The 22464-nt window shown below is 34.9% G+C and overlaps 1 protein-coding gene across 2 annotated transcripts in view; it reads right to left on the reverse strand.

Annotated features, from left to right (window-relative positions):
- Positions 1 to 22464, reverse strand: part of Psa (puromycin-sensitive aminopeptidase) — a 105966-nt gene that overhangs the window by 60961 nt on the left and 22541 nt on the right. For both annotated transcript variants that reach the window (XM_069841417.1, XM_069841418.1), the window contains exons 4-6: positions 17950 to 18244; positions 3511 to 3659; positions 2989 to 3153 (exon numbers count right to left, since the gene is read on the reverse strand). In XM_069841417.1, the coding sequence (XP_069697518.1) occupies positions 2989 to 3153; positions 3511 to 3659; positions 17950 to 18244 (609 nt within the window). The remainder of the gene's footprint in view (positions 1 to 2988; positions 3154 to 3510; positions 3660 to 17949; positions 18245 to 22464) is intronic.

A 22464-nucleotide genomic window follows, 5' to 3' on the forward strand; every position in this document is an offset into this window, starting at 1 on the left:
CTTCCCAGTATCGTAATGACAGATCTTTAGCTGTTGAATTTTTAGTTCTTGAGGTGTGTCATATCCGTTATAGTATTATCTTCTTTACAAAGTAAACAATTAGGAGTAGGAAAAATATTTATTTTATATATATATATATATATATATATGAATTTGTAATAAAATGAACAAAGGTAGATCAATAGTAAGCAAAATACTGATTACTGTGAATATAATATAATAATTTTGTATCAACAAAAGCCACCCTAAATAAGGGTTCAATAGATCGGCCTACTAATTAATTCACAATGAACAATGATTAAAAACAATTATGTGAGTGACAATTTGAAAGAACAAAAACATTAAGATAAATGATAAGAAAACATAGGAAATCATTCACAATAAAAGTTTCCTGGGTACAAATGATTACTAATTATAGCTAAGGATGATTTTAACACAAGAGATCCTATAGCATCAATCATTGCATCAGAAATGTTAAATTAAGTTGATTTAAAGTTTCTCTTGGGATCATGCCACGGGTACCGAACATGAGTCCAAAAACTGTCCAATGTGTGATGTGGTATTGTGCTCCGAGATGCTGACAACAGGGCTCATATATGACTTAATTTAAAAACAGAATTCAAAGTAATTAAACATATTAATAATTTTGATACAGCAGAAATAACAGAACTATCAACATGAAGAGAAATAAGTTCAGTATATACTGTGTATAACTTACCTAACAAAAATCTAAACCTAGATGTGACAGATATTTCAAATGCAACTGCAGAAGATTTCAACACTGCACCCCCAACTTGCATATATAACTACATTAGATGTCCATTACAGCACAGTTGTTGGGAAACATAGTTCACCCCCCCATGATATAACTTAACTGTGGTACATCGGAATATGGCTATAGAGAGAAAAATGATGTGATGAAAGATAAGGCAAAGTACTATAACATAACACTCTTATATAAATTACATACTGTATATTGAAATAAGTAGTTACACAGAGAAATTTAAGTTTATGGCTGCCTGATTTGTTAATGGCAAAAAGGAGGTAACTCTATCTTTATTCACTTTTAAGTCAGATTTGTTTATTGAATTCTTTATGTCTACAATTCTGGTAGGAAACAATCGAAAATACAGTGCAATTGCATTACAGTTATACATTTGACGGTTATTTAAATTGTTATCAATTCTCACTTTATTTCATTCCTGCAGTGCTGCAGATCCTCTGTTACATGATCATGCTTCCCTTCAATGCTTGTCTGGCTTGTGATTATTATTAAATCACAAACACAGCAATGACCCTAGAAAAGAACTAAAAGTAACAAATACTAATGTTACAGATACAGTTAGATAATACAGACGAAGATGGCAAGAATATGTGTTACATGTGAGACCATCTATATTGCCTCATCAGCTATAAGCAGTCCCTACAGGGCTAGGGAAAGAGGGGACCAAGAAGACCAAAGAAACGATGGAGTGATCAATTTTGAGATATGTGGAATCAGAACAGGCCTCATGGCCTAAACCGAAAAGTTTATGACGAACAAAATGTAGAACAAAAAAACATACAGATAACATGGATTCTACAGAGTGATTTATATAGAACTGACACATATCTTTCTTTAATTATTCCATTGGAAATTCATTCAATGACTCAATTTTAGCACCAAATTAAGCAGAATGTTCTGGAGTTTCGATTCCTTGTCACTAGATGCGCAGATGTTTATGTTTTATTCCTATTGTTGGCAGCTGTTTTCGACATTTTGTGACCAGATAAGGATAAAAGATTGAATTATTGTCGTTGGTTTCGGACGTTCATTGTGAAAAATCCTGCCATATTGTCCATCACATGGTTCACAGACGAAGCATGGTTCCATTTATCCGGTTATGTGACGACCGAATAATTTCCAGGAACCTGTGGCCACTGAGATCTCCGGATTTGACAACGCCGGACTTCTTTCTATGGGGTTACTTAAAAGACAGGGTTTACGCCACACGTCCCCAGACATTGGACGATCTGAAGCACATCACATAGGAGATTCAAGCTATTGACAACAGAGTCCTCAAACGAGTGGCCAGTAACATGGAAAGATGTGTTGAGTTGTGCTTTATGCAGGATGGAGGACATTTTCAACATCTGCTATAGAGGTAAATAATCTCCCAAAATTCCTCTACATTTTAGGTATAATAAGTTGTCGCTAGCACAATTCGTTTTGAAACAATTAATGAAAGAAATGTGTCAGTTCTATATAAATCACTCTGTAATAGGAAAAACCAAAAAGAGAGACTATAGTCATGTTTAGTCTAATATTGGCCACGCCTGCCTTGTAGCTCATCTTCACAAAATAAATACACAGGACCACCTTATGGAATCCAGAAGCCTTAACCACCTGCAAGCACCAACTCTGACCACATTGTAGTGGGAAGCCAGAAGAAAGAAGCCTCCCATTCATCAACAAAAACACTTTACAAGGGACTATGACACAATCAGTACACTCAGGTGTTCAGAACACAAAAATTGCTTTCAAATATAACGGACTGCTTTCAGAGAAGGATATGCGTATATATGCAATTTTTTGTGGAAAGTGATACGACATGTTGACTGGCCAAGAAATAGCCTTCATGTTAATTTCATTGAAAATGTTAGGGCAAGAAAAATTAACTCAATCAATCTAGGTAAAATTCAAACTGAAAACATACCTAGAAAATTTAAAGTACTGTTAGTTATAAATACCACGAAGATGCATAAAAGAAAAACAGATGAAAAATTACTGCAAACAAATGTGGTTAACAGTTAACAAATAATACTAACAAAAATGTTTTTCATATGAAAATTAAATACTTATTCTGGCAATCTGCACATGTCTCTGTATATTACAAAATTTATAATAATAATCGAGCATTAAGGCATAGTTCAGTATGTTAATAAATAAATACAGCTGGTTCTTCTAAACTAATGAATCGCACAATTTAAAAAAATATTACTCCTTACCTCAATTGGATGGCTGTTTTTTAAACAATCCAACTCCAGTGCTCGTATGTATGTATCAGTAACAAACTGCGTCCAAATGTCGTACTCCGGGAACAGATGAGCAACACACAAAAACTCAACAAAGGATGCATAACCTTCATTCAACCACAAATGTGTCCACCATTCCTACAAAAAATTATATAAAAGAAATACTTTAAAACAGAGTTTCTCAAAGTGTGTTCTGTGGAACCTCGGGTATTCTGCAAGCAAATCCTAGAGGTTTCACAAGTCCTAAATGTTTTTTTTTATTTTATTTTATACTTACAGGATATTATAAAATACATACAAAAATCACAACATGGATCAATAATAACATGAAATATCACAAATATCATCATCATAAACTAAAGTCTAAAAGAAAAATACCGATCACTTATCACTTTCATCACTGGATTTTCTGCATATGTGTCCACCAAAACAAAATACTCCGAAACCCCACAACATATACATAAGTGTGCAACACACACACAAAATACAACTCACCATTGTGACTAGATTGCCAAACCATTGATGAGCTAATTCATGTCCTACTACAAGTGCAATCCATTGTTTTCTCACAGCAGATGTGTTCTCAGGGTCCACTAGTAGACATGTTTCTCTGTAAGTAACTAGACCCCAATTTTCCATAGCACCTGTAAAAGGAAGATAAGAACTTAGATTTCGGCATCACCAAAAAAATAACCAATTTTAATTGTTTATTACTAAACAAAGAAATATAATAATACATATCCCACATTTACTTTTTAAACAAACTTGTTTCATACTTTACAAATGGCCTCTTACAGTCTCACGGTTGAATTTTCAATCAATAATTTATTGAATGACCTAGAGATCTCTTCCCATTTGACAACAGTGAAACATAGCTTTTGAAATTCAATTTGTATACATGCAATGCAAATGATTTATCCATTTGTTCTGATAATGTTGTATGTGATGCATTACAGGTTCTATAGTCCCGTCACTCTTATTTCCGGCAGCCAATCACGTTGCAGGTAGGCTACATTTAAACGTGTGCGTCTTGTGATTCGCTGATAATGATGTTATGCATTTCCTAAGGCTCGATAAATACTTAATATAATCGCCCGCCATTTTGGCTCTTTCGTTGGCGTTCGCAGAAAGCACACGAGGACGTTATTTGCCGCTCAGTTATTTGCTGAATTACAGTGTATTTGATTTATTATCATAGGAGCTGCGACATGATAATGATTAACAGTGTGGCAAATAGATTCTCGTCTGGTAGCTTGGCAATGAAAGAACAAAAATGGCGAACGATACTACCTACCTAGACTTTATAGAGCCTTCATTTTCTAAGACGTAAGCAAAGAGGAGGAGTCACGTCGGGAATAACAGCGTCGCGACTATAATAATTGTATTTCTTCCATTACATCCTCATTACATTTATAATCCCATTTGGTGTATCCTGCTGTATATCTCATAAATTTCCTTTCATTAGCCATTATTCTGCTTTAGTCCTTCTTAATGTCCGTGCCTCACTACCATAACAGAGTATGGGTCTTGCCAAGGTCTTGTATAAGTGAATCCTAGTATGTCTTTGTATTAAAGGTTTCAAAATATTGTTAATCTTCTTCTTCTAATGGCCAACATTGGAGGATGTCCATTTGTTGCCTACAGTCCAATAGAGTGCACTGATGTTCCCAGCTGCTTGTAATTTTCTGTCAAGACCAGAACAGACTATATGTGGTTGTTGTCCATTCTTCTGTTGGGTCCTCTGCATATGGTACGTTCGTCAGATGAATATATGCCAACATTGTAGAGGAGAGCAGCTAGGCTAGTATGTTCGGTGACTAATCCAAAGGCAGCAATACTTTCTTCTTTTGGTTGGTTTTTGTATTTTTCCCAAAGCTTATGTTTTTCCACGATTCTCCTTGTGTCTGATTTCGGAGACTTGTGTTGTAGTGTGTCTGCTGTCCTTTTAACTAACTGCTGAAATGAATTTTTTGTCAAGTTCTGTAATTTGGTGTTGTAATTTAGTTCCCTTTTTGGCAAGTAGATCAGATGCTTCATTGCCCACTATTCCAGTATGCGGTAGTATCCTCTGGAATATTACTGTTTTTTTTTTTGTAGGTTTTATAAGGTTTTAATTTTCTTCCCGATTTCTTCTATGGTTGAGTTTGGGTGTTACTTGTTACTGCTTGGATTGCTGCCTTGGAATCGACTAGAAAGACCACTTTCTTGAATGCGTTTATTCTTAATAGGTATTAACCGTTGAATGGCAAAATGTATGGCCTCTATTTCAGCTATGAAGTTTGTCTGGTATTTCCCCACTGAGATATAATGGAAAAACAAGTTTGCAGTGTATACCTGTTCCTGAGTTATTTACTGTTCTTTGTTGTTGATCGATCAGTATAGATTTGAAGCCAGTCTCTTGTAGGAGGAATGGTTATATAAAGTTTCAATTTTTGTAGGTAATTATGGATTTTTATGATTAGTGTGTTTTGCGTTTTTAATTTTGTGAGCTGCTGTGCGTTATGTACTCATTTTATCTTGGAGGGACTTTGTATTTACCGTATGTATGTTTTTGTTGCTTGTTTTATTTCTTCACTATGGGTATGTTGCTTGTGTACTTTTGCACTGTTGTAATTGGTGGTATTTTAACTGTTCCTGATATTAATTTGAGTGCACTGTTTTGACTTTGTTCAAATTGTTATTGGATTGGCTGTTATTAGGGCTTCACTGCCATATTTCATAATAGGTTTGATGTATATATTGTAGGTTTGGTTCAGCATTTCATTTGTACTTTCCCACTTGGCTCTACTTACACGTTTAAATAATTTAATATTGTATTTACTTTTTCTTGAACTTTGATAATGTATTGTTTCCACTTTAATTTACTATCCAGATAGGTATCTAGTTGTTTCATTTGTTGCTAGTTCATGTTTTTTAAATTTACTTTAAGATTAAATGTGTTAGTTTTATGTTGGAAGGTGAAAATTTCATATACTATTGACTTTCACAGAGCACAGGGGAACAGGTCCTCTGGGCTTTCCAAGAGGCCCGCACTCAGCCCCGCTCAGCACACGAGAACATATCGACCGTGTTCATACCAGGGTCTGCACAGCCTGAAACACAACAAACCAATCAGCACCTAGCTCCTCAGCTGGCTCCTCCCCCCAGCACTATAAATACAGAGTACAATACTTCCCCAGTCATCAGTTCAACCTGAAGACGAAGATGATGAACATTTTTGAAAAGTTGGTTAATCATCAACTATTTACCTGGCTGGAAGCCCAAGAGATTTGAGTTTTCATATTGTTTTGTTCGATCCAATCTTGCAGTGCTTTTAATGCAGAGTTTATTTGTTTTTCACTCTATTATGTTCAGATTTTGTTTTCATATGTAGTCCATATTATAATATTGTCTGCAAATAAGCAAATTTTGATTCCTTCTACTGTTTTGAATCTTGTGTACACCACTTTTAACACTTGAATATAATTAATTGATGAACTAGTGGACTTACTCGTGTTAAATATGTAATATTTGTCCGGCTTACAGCTGTTTCAGTGCTTCACGCATCCAGTGATCTGATGATGGTGCGTGAAGCACTGAAACAGCTGTAAGCCGGACAAATATTACATATTTAACACGAGTAAGTCAATTAATTACCTTCTACTGTTTTTCAATTAGATCATTTATATAATGTTGAATAGGATTGTACACTTAATGGCAAAAAGAATGGGCCGCCGACAATTTCTAAGTTCCAGAGACATAACATTGCGCATGCTCGTCTCGTCAAAGCTGTAGTTCACCAGGTAACACATAATTAAACCATTTAAATTTGCTGTATTTTGTTTAAGAGTCTAAAAAATCGAATGGAGGGTTGATTCTAGATACATCATGGCCTCTGGAGAGTGAAAATTGATAAATACAAATCAACAGAAGCGAATATGAACAGGAAAACCACATATTATGCCGAAATAATATTAACAGTCTCAGCAGCGAGTCGTTATGGTCTATTGAACGAGTTAATAGTAATAGCTCAAGATTCGAATCTCCCACAATCTTCTTTTTTAATTACAAATTTTCCATCATATATGTCTCGCAAAGCTATATTTATGTGGCTACATCTCTTAGAATACGCCCAAACTCTAATAAACAATAAACCTCCCTCGCTCTTCCAAACAATACTCCTGTTAATAAAACGTTCTGTCTCATCATGACGCTTGAAAATGGCAGAGAGACAACTCCGTCAACAAGTCATTGCCCTGGTTCGCGTAGGTTATTCTGCGTCGATGGTGGCCAGAGAGATTGGAGTCCCATAGTCAACTAACTGCTAAGAAGTGGGCTAAATTTTTTATCGAGAATTGTGAAGTTGTGAATCATCCCATTTCTGATCGGCTGCTCATCTCTATAAGAAAAGAGGACACCATGTTATTTAGAGAAATTGAGAACCACCCCTTTAGAACTGCCTCTCAACTCAAGATGGCGTCCAAGTTTCCAAATTCCCTACACACCATGAGATGTTTTAGAGAGTGTGGCATTCGGTGTCGTCAAGCTGTGAGGTGAGAACATTTGACGATGGAGCATGCCGTGGACCATTTAGTGTATGCTACTCTCCGACAGGACTTCGATTGGAAAAATGTCATTTTCTCCGATGAGGTAATTGTCTCCAGTAGCAATGATAGTTCTGCCCTAGTTTATCGTATGGATTGTCACCAATACTATGAACGCTTCGTGAGACAACTTAACAGGTCGGATAGCATGAGTGTCACGTGTTGGGAGTGGATGTCATACAATGGGGCAGAACTTCTGGAACGCATCTACAGTCAGTTTACGGCAGAAGTCTACAAACACATTTTTGGCAAATGTAATGATCCCTCCAGTCCGAGAACGATATCCAGAAGGAACACTTTTCTTGCAGCAGAATAATCACCCAGTATACATCGCCAACCTGATTCAAAGATGATTTATGAGGAGGACTGATGTCGACCTAGTCGACTGGCCTCCAAAATCCCGGATATGAATCCTATTGAAAATTTATGGGCTACTGTCAAACGGATCCTACACTCTAATTGGGCAGAACCACACGTTCGGACAGCCGAGAATTGTGGGACAGAGTTCTAGATGTGTGGGAGGAGGTGGCCATGAATTTTGACCTGTTTCATAATCTTGTGGACTCCATGCCGCGCAGACTGAGAGCAGTTGTTGATACTAGTCCCCACCACAGGACTTTTTTTCTTGTTAATATATTTCCAAATTGTTTGTTTTTGTTTATTTAACTATTTATTTGTGTTTGATATGTGTCCGGTTTTTTAGAATATGAAACAAGTATTTTTGTTTATACAGGCCAAGTCTTGCCTATTCATAAATCCATAGGTGATGGGCAATAATATTTTTACAAGGCAGGCATAACAAAGTTCATGAACAAATGCCATTTCACATTTAAACTGATAAATTAATTAAAAAATAATAATTTTACCATACCAGGAGACGAACTGTCAAACTCTGGTACGAATGTTAGACATCTTATCACTGGGCCTCACACAGCTCGTAAGGTTGACTACATTGTAGATGGACGACTTTCAATGAAGAGACACCACAGCAATGCCTTGAAGTGCAGTGTGTTTAAAGGAGTGAACCGCGCGATAAAACTTAGCATTTCTATCGACCAAGAGTCGGCCCATTCTTTTTGTTGTTAAGTGTACATGTGACTGCTCTTTGTGGTAGTCCTACATTCGTTTGTTGAAGTTTTGACATAAATTTCTTCTGTTTTGTAGCTATCTTTGTGTGAGGAATCTTTTAAACTGCATGAGCATCTTACCTTTTAAGTCTGTGCCTTTTAGTTTGTTTCTCCAAATGGTGTCATAGACTCCTTACAGATCTATGAATACAACTAGTGTATTTTATATTTTGTTGAAGGTTTCTTTTATTTCTTGTGTAATTTTCATGATTAATTGTGAAATTGATCAATTTTTCTTGAATCCTGTTTGTTCTGAATGTATGATGCTGTATTTCTCTAGATACCAGTTTAGGCATGTATTGATATTTTTTTCAGTTGTTTTTGCTATAATTGAGGTATGTGCAACAGGTCTAATGAGCTGAGTTCTTCCTTTGATTTGTCTAGTTTGAAAATTGGTATTATTTTTGCCTTCAGCCAGTTTGCTGGGACGTACACAGTTGAGTTCCAGATTTGACTGTATATGTTCAGTAGCACTTCCAGAACTTTGGGGCCTAGATGCTTTAAGAATTCATGGAAAGATCTGGGCCTGACTGTTTCTTCATTTTGAGATTCTTATACCAGTAGTTTCTTTCAGTTCTGAATACTAAACTCTTTTGTAAAGGTTCCTTCGTTTTGGATTTTTATTGTAGAATCATTGTTCATTTGCTTGTTTATTATTTGTAGAATTTATCCTTCCTCTTGTTAGGTTGTGTTATTTAGCATACTTTGTATTTAGTTTCTGGGCTACAACTGCATCTTCTGTACATTATTATTGTTTTTTGTTTTGAGCATTTGTTATTTAGAGAGTTTAAGAATATGTGTGTTTTGATTCCATCTGTTTTGTAGTTCAGAGCATTAAGGAATTTGTTTCACAATTTCTGTCCCCCCCCCCTCCCACCCTTCTGTGATGACTTTGCATAATATTACTGATTTTTTTCTTCAGTTCTGAATGTTTTCTTTTGATGAGTTTTCTGCAGCTAATCTTGCTTGATCTCTACTTTGCTTTAGTTCTTTTAATTTCTTGGTCCAAAATGGTTTGTAGTTGTGTTCTTTTCCATACTGTTAATTATTCCCATTGTTTTGTTGTATTTAAACATTTTCTTCAGAATGTCTACCTCATAAAATGATAATGTGTATATGAGATATGTAAATAAATCTACTCTTTCTAATATTTTTGAACCCAAACAGATTTTTTTTTTTCTGTATTGCTTTCCTTATCATATTTAAGTCCAATTTTGTTAAAATTATGTTCAATGTTGTTAAATGATTTTCTGAGGATGCCATCAAAGCTAAGTCGTCCACAAAAAGTAGTGAATCTAACTGTGCATTTCTATTGAGTTGTAAATATCCGTGAGGCAATTGCTTCCATTCTCTAATTATTTGATTCATATATATATATATATATATATATATATATATATATATATATATATATATAAAGAACAATAGTGAAAGGCCGACATCCTTGTCTTACTCCTGTAAGTATTTCTGCTCACTGTGATAATCTAGTGTCACATCTTACTGCAATTAGATTTGTTTACAAAGATTATATGTATATGTTTATTCTAAGTTGTTGTGAAACATGGTCTGTGGCTAATAAATTTAACAATTTACTTCTATTCAACTTATCGAATTTTTTTTCAAAATCATGAAAGCAGTATGTATTTCCAAGTTGAATTCCCTATATTTTGCCATTAATAATTTTAGTGTAAAATATCCATCACAACTTGATCTTTTTCTTTTTTTCAGAAGCAGTTTTGTTCTTCTCCAAAGGTGTTTCATAATGCTTATTGAAGTTGTTCTTGATTATACTGCTAAAGATTTTACATCCTATACTCAATAAAGTGATACCTCTATAGTTACATGATTTTATATCTCCTTTTTTAAATATAGGAACTACGACTGATTTTATCCAACTAGTTGGTACATCATCTCCTGTTCATATCTTATTTAGAAAGTGAAGGAGTCTATCTATGAATGTCTGGCTTGCATATTTAAAAAATTCAGTATTTAATAAGTCCTCTCCTGGGGCTTAATTATTATTCATTTTCTTTCAAACTTGATTAAGTTCTAAATTAGAGATAGGTTTAACTTCAGTATTATCAGAACTGGTAATTTAAGAATTAATAATTTCTGAAAATAATGTACCGGTAACCAATTTTATAATTTAGCTTGATATTTTATTTCACTTCGTTAAGATTCTTAAGGATCTTGTATGTTCGTGGTTGAGGTCTGTATACAAAGCAAGTGAAGATAATACCAGTAATTTCAGTTTTTCCTTTTATGAAGAATAAGGAAAATACTGTGATGCTGCAAATCTCCGATTTCAGGATTTCACAGAAATACAAAGTTCAAACAAGATATTTCAGCATGTCTTTTGTGTAGAGCCTTTGCTTCTACACTACCGAGCAGATGAACGTCACATTCAACATATACTAATCCATTCGTCCAGAAAATATGCACATGACATATTACTCCAAAAATATAACTTATTTGAAATCACTGTGCCAAAAGACCCAACAAATTATATTCAGAATAACATTTACAGTATCTACAGAATTATGCTCATATTTATAGCTTCAAATAAAAAGTTTAAGACTTAAAAATGTCTACACGAAATACTTGACAATATGACGTAAAGTTAGTGACTTAAGAGATGAATTAAAAATGGCATGAATATCACATGTTGATTACTCTGACCATCTGAAAACCTATGAGGTGTTTTAATGAAGTAAACTTCACATTAATAATATAATATTGAAATACATACAACATAATCCTGTACTAAAAAATAACATATACTTATTTCTAGCACTGCTACCCACCAACACAAACATTTAAGACTATTTACAATAATCATTTGTGACATAACATAATAATTATTACGAGGATATTACTGATGTACCTAATTTGAATCTCTATTGATTTTAACTATTCGTTACTTTCTTTTTCTCCCCCCCCCCCTTTCTACATCATCTTTTCTTATTTTTCTCTTATTTTACATTCCAATAAAAATTTACATAAATAATCCAAAGTACATATTTCACTATTAAAAATGTTGTTTATTCATTCATCTAAAATGCTGTCCTAAGAGAAGTTAAATACACAAAGCAACTAGATAAGTGGAAATTCTGATTTTCCTCATGTCAGAGCAAACACTTTTAACAATATAATCATTTTCATGTATGAAATACAATGCATGAAAATTAATCCAAGTCTTCATTATTTTCATTAAATATATAATTGTGGAAAAAATGACCAGTGCACAGTGGACCAGATGTTAAAACTGGCGGGAAAAAATTATAATTAAGTCACAAATACCTTTGATAGGTATTATATTAATAAACATATTACAAATTAATATATACAAATATGTGGCTAGATAAAGGTAAAAATAATATGTAACTTACGTTGTTTCTCAAGTTAAGATTTCTTAAGGAATATAAAAATTAACTTTGTTAACCACAATGTTATTAAAAACAGACCTGGCATGTTCAAAGTTTGTGTTAAACATTCTAACAGTCACCATCATAATCATCACTACCACAATCATCTTTGTCATCATCACTGTTGTCTGTGTTGCTATCATTCTCTGTTTTGTCACAGCAGTCACTCCTATCAACTTCCGACCTTTCCACAATTTTTGGTTCCCTTAATAACTGTCGAACTCCTACGGAAAAGATTCTTATGTCTTCTGTGGGAAAGAAAAGCATTTAAAATCACAGGATCAGAGCTTAATAGAAGAAAGTTCAACACATTTCTAATATCGTCTTGTAACAATGTTTTTGTGCATGCTCTTCTCTGTATTACCAAATTTGTTTCTCTTTCTAGCTTCTTTAGCTTTTTTGGAGAGCAGTGCAATTAGTAATACTGGAGATTTAATTATTCTATCCCCATGTATAAAAACTTTGTGCACAATGACCAGCATGAAATACCACGAGTGAAGTTTGAGATATAATTCTGTGGTTTTCAAAATAAATTCACCAAATTTTCCTATATCAACTGCAAAACCACTCAATGTAATCTAAATGAGGGGTTGGAAAGCAATGGTGGATTGTTAATGTTTAGGTGAGGGGTTTGGACTTTTTCCATTGCTGGTTGTCACAATCAAAAAATTAAGACACAACGTTTCGAAGGGTGGTTCTCCCTTCGTCTTCAGGTGGAAGGAAGGAGAGAAGAGAAAAAACCTATTGTTGGGATCGTTTACGTACAGCTATTCTGTATGACTGATCAGTCATTAAGACACAACATTTCGAAGGGTGGTTCTCCCTTCGTCTTCAGGTGGAAGGAAGGAGAGAAGAGAAAAACCTATTGTTGGGATCGTTACGTACAGCTATTCTGTATGACTGTCTCTTCTCTCCTTCCTTCCACCTGAAGACGAAGGGAGAACCACCCTTCGAAACGTTGTCTTAATTTTTTGATTGTGACAACCAGCAATGGAAAAAGTCCAAACCCCTCACATAAACATTAACTCAATGTAATGCATAGAATAACAGAAAAGTGCCTTTTAACTGTTCGATTCCTGTAATTGATTCAGATTTAGCTAGCTCACTGAAGAATCACTGAGCATTCTTCCCATCATTAGAGTTCTATTCATCAATTTCTGTAATTGATGCAATTTAACTGGCTGGTTGACGAAGAATCACCAAGCAGTATTGACATTATTAGTGTTTCCAACACCTTCAGTCTGTGATTGGTCAACAATCCATTCTATTTCAATACAAAAGCATTGTATTACCTTTTGCCTTCTTATAGAGATTTTTTCTTTTTCTTTCGTTTTCCCACCAGCTACTTTTGTATATCAAGTTGGTAAATAATGTGTAAAAGGCATTCAAAAAACTTAATCCAGGGATGAAAGATAGGTAGTCCAAATCTGAACAGGGTACAGTTCTCTGTTTCTGTCCTATAATGAATGCTCATTGTTTTGAGGATAGTGCCACACATGTAGCACTTTTGTGCTGATGTTTTTGTCATAGAATTGCACATTTTACAGTCAACCATTGTGGATATTAGTTATGAAAAAACATTTAGTTCTTTGTCACACCCAACTACTTTGGTAGGGCTTGAAGTTTGTATTTGCTCTTCAATCCAATTGATTTCTCCCTTAGCTACTGAGCTGATTTTCTCTCGTACAGAAATTTGATTGGCTAGTAAAATCTTGATTAGGAGGGTTGAAGGTTTTACCACAAAACTGTCCTGATGGTATCACGATTTATAATGAACAAAATTGATTACAAGCATATAGGAATCACTGCATTCTGCTCTGCCAGTTTCAAATTTCTCCTTGTATACACTGTGAATGTTGCTATCCTATTTAATTACTGCTTTTATAGTTTCATCACCACTAACACACTTTCTAAATAAATTAATCTTCTTGCACAGTCAGTATAGTATGATTAACTATAAACTGCAGATGTATTTCAATGGAAATATCAGTCACTTCTATACTCTCTATACTGTAGTTTGCTTCTCTTTCCATATTGTATCCAGGACAAACGTCACATCACTTTTTAGATGGAGGCAAATGTCAAAATACAACATAATTTAATAATGGTCTGCTGTCAGACTAGCCTAATCCTAGATATTTGAGAAGTATGTAATATATTTATATATATTATAAACCATTACTAGCTTTCAGTATTTCTATTAATTTTTTTTGTAAATAACAAGATAAAAGTAGATGAAATAAAAATAAAATAATAGCTAGTTTATGTAAATTGATGCAAAATTAATTCGTACAATGTACAAGTAAAGTGATATCTTACTTTTTTAATTAGGCCTATATAAAAATGTATTCTGTATGCAAATAAGAAGCGAAATTGTGTCTTATTTGAGTGTATAGAAAATGATTTCATTATGCATGTCTTTTGAATGATAGTTCAAGAAAATAAATTATAAGCTGGAATATCAATGGTAACACGAATTACTGCAAAATACAACATATAGCTAATGGCAGAGTTATGTGTCATCTTCATGATCAGGGCACTCGTCTGGCCATCTGTGTAACAAGTGAAAATTTTTACTTGAGTTAAAAAAAAAAACTTCTACAGTTCGACCATGCTGACAAGTAGAATTTTTACCTGACTGATGAGCCACCATAATAGTTTTAAATCCCTGTTCATGACATAATTTTTTTATAAGCATACTTTTCTGAACACATAAAACGCTCTTTAAAGAATTTAACAAACTCTCTTATCATTCTTTAATACAATTTAAAGTAATTAAAATTTCAAACCCTTAATAAAAAATCATTTACACGAAATTATGTGAAGAAGTTGGGTAGGGTTATCACTGTCAAAATTCCTCAAAATTCTTAACTATAAAGTTACATACAATATGAAAGAGAGAGAGCACGAGAGAAGAGAGCGAGAAAGTGAGAGAGAGCGAGAGAGAGAGCCCAGGAGAGAGAGAGCGAGAGAGAGCGCGGGAGAGAGCAAGAGCGAGAGAGAGTCTAGTTCCAAAAGTTTCAGAAAATGAACCTTAGAATATTATTTTCAGAGAATATCATTAACTCCAGCAATAATACATCTAACTTACTCCAAGACTAAGAAAACAATTTATTCTTTCAATACGAGGGCTTTTCAACAAGTTTTCGCACTGTGAATCTTGCAGTGGAGACGGTGTGGTAGGATCTAGTATGACGAGTCATCATAGCAAGTCTGTTGTCTTAGCAGTTAGTCTGACGGTTGCTACGCGAGGTAGAACATGGCAGTGAAACTTGAAAATTGCACCAAAGTCGAACAACGTTCAGTGATACAGTTTTTTGTGGGCAGAAGGTGTACTAGGTTCACAGATCCATCAAAGAATGTGTGCTCAGTATGGTGACAATGCTCTCTCATGTAGAGTCGTATATGAGTGGATAGAAAAATTTGAAAATGGCAGAACAAGTGTGACTGATTCCGAGCGCTAGGGTCATTCGGTGACAGCCTCAAGCATTGAAAATGAAGAACAAGCTAGGGATATGATCCTAGAAGACCGAAGGGTGATGATAGAGGAAGTTGCACAAAAACTAGATATCAGCATTGGATCTGTGTATTCTCTGGTCCATGATAATCTTGAATTCCGGAAAGTTTCTGCCAGGTGAGTTCCAAAGCAACTGACAGATGAGCATAAGCGCAACTGAGTATACATGTGTTCCCGCCATTTGACACGTTATCGTGAAGAAGGTGACAACTTTCTGCAGAGGATTGTGACAGGTGATGAAACGTGGGTTCACCATTATGAACCCAAAAGCAAGAGGAAAAGCATGCAGTGGAAACATCCAGCATTTCCTGTCTCCAAAAAATTCAAGACAACCATCGGCAGGCAAGATGATGTTGACTGTCTTCTGGGATTCTCTAGAGCATATTCTTTAGACATACCAGGAACAGGGAGTATCCATCTCGAGTGGATCCTATTCTCACATGCTTCAGACGGAACTGAAACCTGCAGTCCGCTCTAAAAGAAGAGAGTACACTACTTTTAACACTTGAATATAAATAATTGATTAAATGGCGATCTTACTCGTGTTAATTATGTAAGCATGTGCAGCTTACAGCTGTTTCGGTGCTATTCGACACCATCCTCAGAGCCTACTAGATCTCGGCGCTTTCTCAACTTCGCTGCTTGTTGTGTGGGTGCATTCATGTGATGAAGAGTTGTGTCAAATACTGTGTGTGTTCTGAAATTGATCTGTGTGTTGAGAATTTGATTGGGGTGTGTTTTAGTGTGTCTATATATTTCATATTGTTCTAGTGTGTTGAGTTTTTGGTTTTTGGGTTGTATGTGTAGGATTTCCATGTCTGTATTTATGTTTTTGAGTTTTTGGTTTTTGGGTTGTATGTGTATGATTTCCATGTCTGTATTTATGTTACTGTATGTATGGTTAGCATTAGTTATGTGTTCGGCATATGTAGATGTATTGTGTCCTCTGGTTATTGCTTTAATGTGTTCTTTGTATCGAGTTTGGAATGATCTGCCTGTCTGTCCAATGTAGAAACTGTCGCAATTATTGCATGTAAGTTTGTATACGCCTGTGTGGTTGTATTTACTTGTTTGTGTGTTGAGATGTCTTTGTAGTGTGTTTTCTGTTCGCATCTTCATTCAGAAAACAGAAATACAACACAAAATCGCATCCTCATTCTCAGAAAACAGAAATACAACATAGCATACAGAACAGAAAACACACTACAAAGACATCTCAACACACAAACAACACAAACAAATAAATACAACCACACAGGCGTACACAAACTCACATACAATAGTTGCGACAGTTTCTACATTGGACAGACAGGCAGATCATTTCAAACTCGATACAAAGAACACATTAAAGCAATAACCAGAGGACACAATACATCTACATATGCCGAACACATAACTAATGCTAACCACACACACAATAACATAAATACAGACATGGAAATCCTACACATACAACCCAAAAACCAAAAACTCAAATACATAAATACAATATGAAATATACAGACACACTAAAACACACCCCAATCAAATTCTCAACACACAGATCAATTTCAGAACACACACACTATTTGACACAACTCTTTATCACACGAACGCACCCACACAACAGGCAGCGAAGTTGAGATAGCGCCGAGATCTAGTAGGCTCTAAGGATGGTGTCGAATAGCACCGAAACAGCTGTAAGCCGCACATGCTTACATAATTAACACGAGTAAGATCGCCATTTAATCAGTTATTCAAAACTTTTTATTCTGATGGCATTAAGTTGGTAGGATACTGGGAGAAATATATTGAAAAGCTCGGTGATTGTGTGGAAAAATAATTTTGTTTGTTTGTGTATGCTGCAAAAAATAAAATAATATGTCGCAAGTGTGGAAACTTTCTGAAAAGCCCTTGTAGTAATGCTAATAATTGGCTGATGTGTTTACACATACTGTGTGCAGGATATATTTACCTTATTTCTAAACAATTCTCTTACAATACATACTATTTAGAAAATGATAATTATAAACGTCTCATAACAGCATAAAGATAGAATTGCAAGGGGATAAAAATAAAGAGTACGTAGTCACATATCTCTCTAAAAATTGTTTGCTTTTTTGATACAGAAAAAAGATCTGAACTGTTGTACTTTCAAACCCTTATGCTTATTTTCAGTTTTACTAAACCATAACATTATATTCATATATTCTGAAATCATTATTGGTTTAACATAAATTATTTCAGGATATCTGTATGTGTACAGACCTGCTGTACGGAATCTCCTGATGAAACTTAAGTACCTGCTGAGAAATCTGCTATAGCGATGAGATCAATCTTTGGCAATGGATATGCGATCTGAAAGTAGTCCTTGTAATATGGGAGCACTTTGGTGGCGACATACAGTGCAAAACGACCTTGTTCACGCTTCCCAACAGGTGTATACACACGCACCAATACACCATCATGCGACTTGTCTTCCACATAATCATACTCTCCTACTACAACTGCTACAAGGTATGTTGACATGATTGGTGTAGTATCAAACTTCACCACTCGCAGACCAGTCTCAGCTTCTATGTCCTCAGATACTGCCGGCTGGAATAATGTTAAAACATTACATCACAAAATTGAATAAGGCACAAATTATTTCATTACATGAATAAAGAAACATTCAGAGAATTTTTTCATTTAATCTTTCTTTGTAACATTTTTAATTATTATTTGGAAGTTTTAAGAAATTCGGGTGAAAGATAACTTTTAAAGGCATTTTCATTTACAAGCCATGATTTTCTACTGAATATAAAAATTTATATAGAAATAAATAATACCAACATTTTGCAAGAATTAATAATGTAATCACTAATCACTAACATTTTTACATTGACAAATGCAAAATCTTCATATTCACTGAGCACATACTCCTTGGCAGATCCTAAATTACCATCTAAGAGGTAAAAGATGTTTGAGGATATCTCTAAAATGCTAGTAGGAGATCAGAAAAAGTCACCAGACTCAAAAAGTGGCAATGATGATATTGATGTTTATGTTGGTGGTGCTGGTTGTCTCTCCTAATTTAGATCACTCCAGGTATCCTGTAGTTGTTTTGCTTATCTTGATTTTTTAACATATATAAGAACAGCTATAGGAAATGGAAATCAATAAGCAAATAAATTTGTTAGTAAAACAAATTCTACAGGTCCAATTTGGAAACAATCATTCTGTCGTGAAATTAGCGTTCAGTTTTTCGATCTAAGAAATTAAATTTGATAGATATATAACAGACTCCCCTTTTAAATATTTATACATAGATACCCATTAACTTTTTCATCCTGAATACTTGGGACAAACTACAATGACACAGAAGACAAAAAAATGAGGTAAATACCTCCATATAAGTAAATATCAACACGCAAAAAAAATAATACAAAATAAGGGATATAAATGACAGCTTGAACATGCAGGTTCACATTTTCATATGGACAGCACTTTTTCACATAAAATAATTTATACAGAGTGTAAGGGGTATAAGTTCCATCCTTCTTACAGTGGTCGGGGATGGTCTACAGCATCAAAAAATGAGATTGAAAGTTTGTATTTTCTGAGCGTTTTATGTAAACAAAAGCTGGCCTGGTCCAGCCCTGCATTAGAACAGAGCATCTGTTTTGTACCAGTACGTCTGTTCCCACTTCAGCTGTACTGTGTACCTGTAAACCCCCTCCTCCCATCCAGCAACAATGCCAAACGTCTAATATTGTAAACTTTAATAATTCGTTAAATATTGCAATTATAAAAAAATGTGAGGACATTTTTTGTTCCTCATGACATGACTAATCATCAGTTAAAGTAATGGCACTTATACTCCTTACATCCTGTATAATGAAAGAGGAAGACAAATTTCCACATCTAAACTGAAACATGCATAAAAAAATTGGTATACGAGCTCTGCAAAATCTATAAACTTAACAGCCGACATTTTAACATGGGTAAATATTTATTTTCTTACATGCAACAATTTAGAAAACAAAACTCTCACAATGTAGAGAGGAAGAAAGGAGGAAAGATTTAATTTATAGATATAAACTGAAATATAAGTTTAAAAAAAAAAACACGAGATAAATGATCTGCAGCTGATCAGAGATTTCCAAAATGTCTCTAGAATGAACTATTTTAGATTCAAAACTTTAGGAAATGTGGAGGTGAGGTGTGATGGAGGATCTCTTATCCTCGAGTCAATAGCCATAAAAAATATCATTAAAATATAAAACTATGAACACCATAAGAATTCAATTTATTGAAACTGCTTGTACAAATCGACTGTTTGTGTGAAATGTGCATAGACTAATTAAATAAAAATATAGTTGAACCTGCTTCATAAGTAACTCTGTTCTATGTAATTTGTATTTATACGTACACTTTTGTAGGTCCCGGCAAAATTACATTTAAATACATGTTAATTAAACCTTATCTATACGTAATTCGAGGTTATATGTATCAAATTTCAGTGAAATACAATTGAGTTCTGCGAAACTGTAATAAGCACATTATGCTATTTTAAAAGAAACTCTGGGTGAATTTTCCTTATATCTGTTGACGTAGATGCAAGTCGAGTGGCGGTTTTCGGCGTGAAAATAAAGACAAAGATTGCAATTAGAGCTGGCGGCTTTCAGCGGAGAAACAAAAGACAAAGAGTGCAAGCAGAGCAGGCGGCTTTCCGAGGGAAAACAAAAGACAAAGAGTGCAAGTATAGTGAGTGGCTTTCGGCGTGGAAAAAAAAAGACAAAGAATGCAAGAAGAGCAGGCAGCTTTCGGCGCAGAAACAAAATACAAAGAGATGTGTTGACACTTTTGTTTAGAATATGAGAATTTCTTTTGTGAGAACAATCAAAAAGTAAAGAGTACAAGATAAAAACTTCCAGCATCAAGTGTATATTGTTGAACAGTGGTTGTCATTCAGCTGCCTTCGATCAGCCAGGGAGAACAGAAAAAGAAAAAGCTATACACTATACTTCGTTCCATAATGTCTGACAAGAGAAGTAAACATTGCCAGCAGAGGAGGAGAGAACTATAATTGCTATTCAACCAACAGCAGAGGTCTCATTCCATGCTTGACTTGAAATGGATGGGAGGTAGAATGCTTCAGACGCCCAACTTCAAGTCAAGCGTGGAATGAGACCTCTGCCATAGGTTATAAAGCAATTATAGTTCTCTCTTCTCTGCCGATAATGTTTACTTCTCCTGTCAGTCATTATGGAACGAAGTATAGATCAGAAAGTAAAATTCATATGAGAGGTGGGCGATAAAAAAAACTGAAATTGCTTCACACTTAGCAATTTCTTATATCACACTATGTACAGTCATCAGTAAAAGAAACGCTATTTTGGATGAGTGTTTAAAATTGCGTGCAAAATCAACAAAATGCAGTTGCCAGCAAGGGAGATACGTAGATTTGGAAAAGGCACTTTTCACATGGTTCCAGCAAAAAAAGGGCTGCAATCTATCAATCATTGGCGACATGCTGAAAGCAAAGGCGATAGATTTAGCTAAAATTATGAGCTATCACTGCTGATTTCAAGGCTTCATCAGGATGGTTGTAAGGATTTAAAGCTCGTCAAGCGAGAACAATTTGCGGTGAATCAAAAGCTATGGATGAAGTTATGATGCAACACTGAAATGAAGAGGTTTTGCTGGGTATTATAAGTGATTATCAGCCTCAAAACATCTACAACTGTGACGAGACAGGCCTATTCTACAATCTTCTTCCTAATAAAACATTAGCTGGAAAGGGTGGCCATGGAGGGAAGAAAAGTAAAATTCGCGTAGCAGTTCTTCTCGCCACCAATGTAGATGTATCTGACAAACTTCCCCCACTTGTGATAGGAAAATCTAAGAATCAGAGATGTTTTAAGGGTGTGAAAACAAAACCTACGGAATATGAACCCAATAGAAATTCTTGGACTATGATTTTAATGAAACAGTGGTTAAAGGAACTGAACTTTAGAAAGAAAAAGAAATTGAATAAGATCCTTCTTCTTATGGATCAATGAGCAGCACATTCACCTCAAATAGTTTTGGAAAATGTTCGAGTGGAATTTCTCCCTTCTAACTGTACCAGAGTTCTACATCCCCTTGATTTGGGCATCATTGCAAATTTCAAAGTGGATTATGGTTCTACATTGAATAACACTGACTGATGCAGGAAATGAAAATCTCTCAATTAAGTTACTACAAGCCATGGAATTTATTTTGGCTGTCTGGAAGCAGGTGTCATCCTCCACAGTCAACAACTGTTTCTATAAATTGGAAGGAGCTACCTATGATGATGGTGATGGTGATGGTGATGATGATGATGATGATGATGATGATGATGATGATGATGATGATGATGATGATGATGATGATGAAGAAGTTGAGTCTGGCAATGAGCTAGCTCTACAGAAGGGTGCAGATTTCAATACTTCTGTGCATTTTGATGATAATCTGGCTGTGTGTAGGGAACTACAGGATGAGGAGATAAACAACGCGGTGGTGATCAAGAAAGTGGATCAGCTTCAAGCGACAGTGACAGTGATGGAGATGACGACTTTAATCTTGAAACACCTAAACTAAGTGAAGATTCAAGTGTAATCGATGTTTGTAGGCATTACATCAATGCGAAAAGTTGTAGTCAAAAAGCTCATTAATAAGTTTGCAAAATAAGATGTATACACTTAATGCAAGAAAAGTGAAACAAACCAAATTATCTGATTTCTTTGAGGCAAGATCAGATTCAAAACAGTAATACTGTACGGCATTTTCTCTTTTAATATAGTATCTTT

The sequence above is a fragment of the Periplaneta americana genome, chromosome 12, assembly GCF_040183065.1.
Source record: "Periplaneta americana isolate PAMFEO1 chromosome 12, P.americana_PAMFEO1_priV1, whole genome shotgun sequence".
NCBI classification, from domain to species: domain Eukaryota; kingdom Metazoa; phylum Arthropoda; class Insecta; order Blattodea; family Blattidae; genus Periplaneta; species Periplaneta americana.